The 5,220-nt window shown below is 41.0% G+C and overlaps 1 protein-coding gene across 1 annotated transcript; it reads left to right on the forward strand.

Moving 5' to 3' along the window:
- Positions 1,371–2,678, forward strand: LOC109842109. The gene is made up of 3 exons (XM_020411021.1): positions 1,371–1,610; positions 1,704–1,781; positions 2,319–2,678. The coding sequence occupies exons 1-3, from the start codon at positions 1,371–1,373 to the stop codon at positions 2,367–2,369; spliced, it is 369 nt and encodes a 122-aa protein (XP_020266610.1). The 3' UTR covers positions 2,370–2,678.

Here is a 5,220-nt window from a genome sequence, read left to right on the forward strand (position 1 = left end):
TTAGCAGATACCAGAGAGTGAGCCCAGATTGCCTTGTGCTGCCCAGCGGCCGAAAAGCCACCATCAAGAGCTTCAAAGACGCCGACGACGCCGACGCACGAATCTCAAAGGACAACTACCCTCCCTTCGACGCCAAACCCCTCCGCGTCCGATCCGGGTCCGGATCCGCATCCGGATCCGCGAACCCAGCTACCCAAACGCACGATCCGCAGACCCATGATCAACCTGAGGTCAACGGGCGATGCTCTGATGTGCTATTGCAGTGGGGGCACAACAAGAGGTCGAGGGGCTCATGTCGACCTCCGACTCCGATACCGAACCCGACCCGTCGCCGGTGCCCCAATCAATCACCGTCGCCGGAGCTGAGAGGATCGCCGCGGCGGTGGCTGCGGCGATGCCTCCGCCGTGTGGTGGGGGGTACAGTAGAGGATCTAATCTTAGGGCTTGTATGCCCTCGAGAGATTCCACGAGTACCCATCATAATAGGTAAAATTTTTTTTTCAAATTTCCCTTTATTCATTTTTTTGTAATTTTAATTTTAGTTGAGAGAATAAATCGGGTTGTTGGGTTTTCTGCTTCTTGTTTCCCTCCTGTTGCTGGTAGTGGGTGTTATCTTTATTTTTAAAAGAATATTTTATACTCTTTTGGATGCGTTGAAGAATTTAACTTTTCTTTCTTGATGGGTTATCTCAACTAGATTTTTGCCCCTTACTCTTTGAGTTTTTATGAAAGCTTTCATAAAAAAAAAAATTCTATTAAAAAACTATGAAAGGTTTTATTTACTAATTTTTTTTCCCATCCATTAGTGTAGCTATCTTTCTGATTTATCTAGAATAGATATACTTCGTCATATTTTGACTCTGTTCTTAAACGTAGGTTACTAATAAGTTAATATTTTGCAGTTCTCATAACAAATAAAAAGATAAATTGTCTTTTTTTCTATATCCTCCCAAATTTCATATCCGAGTCAGATCAAGTCAGATCTGTTGTTAGCTATTTATGACTTAAATTTTGCTAATTTCATCTTTATTTTACCTATTTTTTACCATTAATTCCCTCAATTTTAATCTAATTTCCCCCTTCTAACCTGTAGAATAGTACTGAATCAAATACTATATAGAGCTAGAGACCACCCGTCTCCTTTTATAGCTCCCGTTGCCTCTGCCCTGCTGATAACGAGCCATACCTTTTACCTGCACATGATCAGGTGCGCGTCGAAGAACAGATCGCCAACGGCACCATAGCGACCGGCGACAAGCGATCTCGCGCCCGTGCTGCCGCCCGAAGAAGCCCGCGCCGCAGCAACACTTGCAAGGGGCCGCGCGCCGCCTCCAAGCGGCCTTCGGGTCGGCGCCTTCCGTCGTTCGTCGATGAGCCGAACCGTCTCGAAGCACTCGGTCGGGACCACGACGTACGCGGTCGTCAGGCGGCAGCGGTGGCGCCACGCCGGCAGAGCGGGAAAAGGTGAAGGCCTCCAGCACCTCGAGTGGCCGAGGATTTATGTATCTTTATCGAGGAAGGAGAAGGAGGATGATTTTTTGGCGATGAAGGGGACCAAATTACCCCAGAGGCCGAAGAAAAGGGCCAAGAACATCGATAAATCTCTTCAGGTAGTAATAATGGTTTTTTAGTTTGCAATTTAGTGATTGTTAATCTGGGGTAGGTTCGTAATTAACTAATGCGTTTTTGGGTTTGGCGTGCAGTACGTTTTCCCAGGGATGTGGCTCTCGGATTTGACTAGGGGACGGTACGAAGTGAGGGAGAAGAAATGTGTAAAGAAGGTAGTAGTTTTATTTTTCTTGAAAGTCCGGGGGGTTCCACGTAAAAAACGCTTCTTCAATTAAGTTTTTTAGATATTATTATATCCAAGGGGTTGGCGGGGGAGGAGCGCATCTTTTCTTTCGTGCCTCACTTTTTTCTTGTGTTGTGCTCGCTTTTGCTCCGGGGCCATTATGACAGCGGCACCCACTCCCGTGACCCATCTGTGGGGACTGCGGAGTGGGGCCCCATGTGATGGGGTTTCTCTTCTGTTCTTGTGAGATGTTGCGAGTGGGTGAAACTTCGGGTGTGCGGCCATGATTGATGCGCTTCCCTTCCATTTTATTTTTTACGAGTAATGAGGACTTGCGGGGGACATGTAAGGACGTTAGATAGGGAAAACAGGAAGGGAATAAGGAAAGTTGTCGAAAATGAAAATAATAATAAATTTCAAAATGAAGAAGGAAGAGTTCTCTGCAATTCTTGTTAATATCGTAGACAAGTCAATCTTAATCTGTTTCCTTATTTGAATTGTTATTTGTTTATTTTATTTTTTGCAGAAAAGAAGAGGATTAAAGGGCATGGAGAGCATGGACAGCGATTCAGAATGATGGAATGGGTTATAATCATACACATGTATTTATTATGGTCGAGGTTTGAACGGGGGAGGGTGAAGCTTTTACATTGATAATTTCTGTACCCTTTAAATCTTGAGAGGATCGCTTCCCATTTATGCTCTTCAATTACTTCTTGTCTTTTCTTTTTCTTTTTTTTAATTTAATTTTTTGCTTGAGTTAAGAGTCGTGGAGTCGGCGAGTTGGGTTTATTCTCCAAGTTTTTGAAGGGACGGATGGATAGAAGTATATCCTATTCCTTCCCCTACGGGGGAGTTAAAGAAGCGGAGCTCTCATATTTATTTATTGTACAGAGATCTTTCTTACTTCAGTCAGTGGTCATTGAGAAATAAAATAAATAAAAATATTAAATATCGCTAAGATTTTAATTCTCACTCTCCGCACTTGGGGTCAAAATATCAAATATTCAGAACAAAGAACGAATAGCTGGTCCGAATAGTTGGCTAGAGGGCTGAGAAATACCGTTTTTACCGTTTTTTTAGTCGGTTTCGTGAGATGTGGTCCGAATAGTTGGTCGTGTAAGTCGCTTGTAGAGTCGATCTGGCGATGAAGTCGACACGTACCGCCTTTTGAGCCAGCTACGCGGGATATCGACCCTTCAAGTCGTCCGAGCTGGGGACTTTTGGTTATCTCGAAGTGGTGAATTGATTTAATTAGACAGTTAATATGAGACACTTGTCTGCTACTGAATGAAGATTATTATTCAATTTATTGAAGCACTGTAACAGCCTCCAAATCAACTTTGGAAAAATATCTTTCAACTCAACAAATCATCAACGTTGATAGATTTGTAATGCGTAATTTTAACAAAATAGTTAAAATTTTAACCGTCATACCCAAAAGAGTTTATGATATCTCCTTGTAATTTTGTAAATACTGAGATTCAATGATAGACTTGCACATGCACATGAGCGAAGGGGGCATTATATATAAAAATAATCCTAATGCTATTCGAGAGTGTTCTGTTACCCCCTTTCAAATTTTTTGTGTTTGACAAATTAAAAGGGATAATCTCATGTTTTCCACTTGTCAAAGATAACACGCATGATACCGTATCATTTGGTCCTCTTACCACTTGGCAATCGCGACGAGCATCGTCTTACCAGATTTTTGACGCATTAGAACGATATGCTATGCTCCTTTGCAATCATCAGTCACATTTTCACAAATCACGAACAAATACCTCCAACCGACTCTTTTACAATCACACTTGGACGCTCGAGGCTTATTAGGTCCGGTTGGCCCCCATCGACTTCAAGAACTTTTAAAATTACACTGGATTAGACCAGAATAGATGCCACGCCCGAGGACTCCAGTGGCATCCGTTTTGATTTTGGGGCGTCCTTTGACCCCTCGTGTGTAGCATTTAATAACTTGCCCCGTTGATGATAACCACCGGTTATTTTATGTCCTCGGCTTGTTTTAGGCTTTGCTTGCTGTCTTTTCCCGGGTTTTTTCAGTCCTTTTTCGTCACATTGGTTTTACTTCAAACGCAGTTTCGGAGAAGGAGCCGATACAATTTTACCTCAGCTGTCCTTTTGAGCGGGGACGGCCGCAGTACGTTTGGTATTTTAAGGGGGTGTTTGGTTCATTCCATGTTAAAGGGCCTGTTTGTTTCGCTCGAACTACAAAAAATTAAAATCGAAAACATCATCGAAGTCATATTTTCCTTGTATTTGTATAGATTTCCTCAAAGTAGTTGTTTCTTTGTTTGTTTCATGTAGAAAACATGTGTGTAGAAATATACTCCTTACATTTCCTCAATTTCCTATGATTTGTTGGGGAGTCACAGCTTGGAAAAGGAAACAATAAAAACGCAATTTCCAACATTACTTTTATTTGGTTGAAGACGAAACATGATGGAAATGTAGAATGTGGTCACCATGGTAAGTTCACCCCCAAAACAAAGACTTCTCCAAAATGAATGCCAATATATACATGCAGCCGCAACCCAAGCTATGTACATAACCAGCTTGAGGCTAAATAAACCCACATTTCAAGCAACCGATTGCTATAAATTAGCTCAAAAACCAACAAGAAGTTGAATAACTAATTATATATGCCGCAAACTAGCTATAATTTAGACAAAAAATTAACATCAATATGAATAACACCTGCTCGTAACTAAAAACCAACAATAAACTGATTCTAACAGCCGCAAATTGGCTATAATTTTGCTTAAAACCCAACATCAACCTGAAGACAAAAAGCCTCACAACAGCTATATGTTAGCCCAAATTAACAAAAACTAATATCAACATGAAGATACAGTCATAACAACGACTAAATTTGCCAACGACTACATTTTAGTTTTAACCCAAACTCCAACACGATATGACACATATTCCAACGGTAAAAAAAACAAGTAGCCCAACGGCTAAATTTGCTGCAATGCCTATATATACAAGCACCCAATATAAAGTAACCCCAACTGATCCATCATAAACGCCAAAAAAACAACAACATTTTCATGCTAATAATTGATGTAAAATAAACTAATAATCAGAAATTTTTAAAATTTGTAATTTTTACTTTGATTTTCGAAGTAACAACACCATAGAGTATGAGATCGACGATAATCGAGCAACGACTGCTAGATGTGAAGGACCAGCAAAGCTTAGATCTAAATTTTCTTGATTTTGGAAGTAAAAACACCACAGAATACGAGATCGAGGATGATCGAGCAACGAATTTTAGATCTGAAGGACCAGCAAAGCTTAGATCTAAAATATATTTTGAGAGATTACATCTCAGATCTAAAATCGGTTCTCACAAAATCAACGTCGGAAAAGCTCAGATCTAATAGAGTTTTTCGTCGACAGAGGCA

The sequence above is a fragment of the Asparagus officinalis genome, chromosome 5 (genome assembly GCF_001876935.1).
Source record: "Asparagus officinalis chromosome 5, Aspof.V1, whole genome shotgun sequence".
Taxonomy (NCBI): domain Eukaryota; kingdom Viridiplantae; phylum Streptophyta; class Magnoliopsida; order Asparagales; family Asparagaceae; genus Asparagus; species Asparagus officinalis.

Excerpts from the sequence above, each read along its gene's own strand:
- LOC109842109 (XM_020411021.1), top strand. The coding sequence starts at position 1,371 with ATGAGCCGAACCGTCTCGAAGCACTCGGTCGGGACCACGACGTACGCG. Across the intron at positions 1,611-1,703 it reads ACATCGATAAATCTCTTCAG|TACGTTTTCCCAGGGATGTG; the intron begins GTAGTAATAATG and ends TTTGGCGTGCAG. Across the intron at positions 1,782-2,318 it reads AGAAGAAATGTGTAAAGAAG|AAAAGAAGAGGATTAAAGGG; the intron begins GTAGTAGTTTTA and ends TATTTTTTGCAG.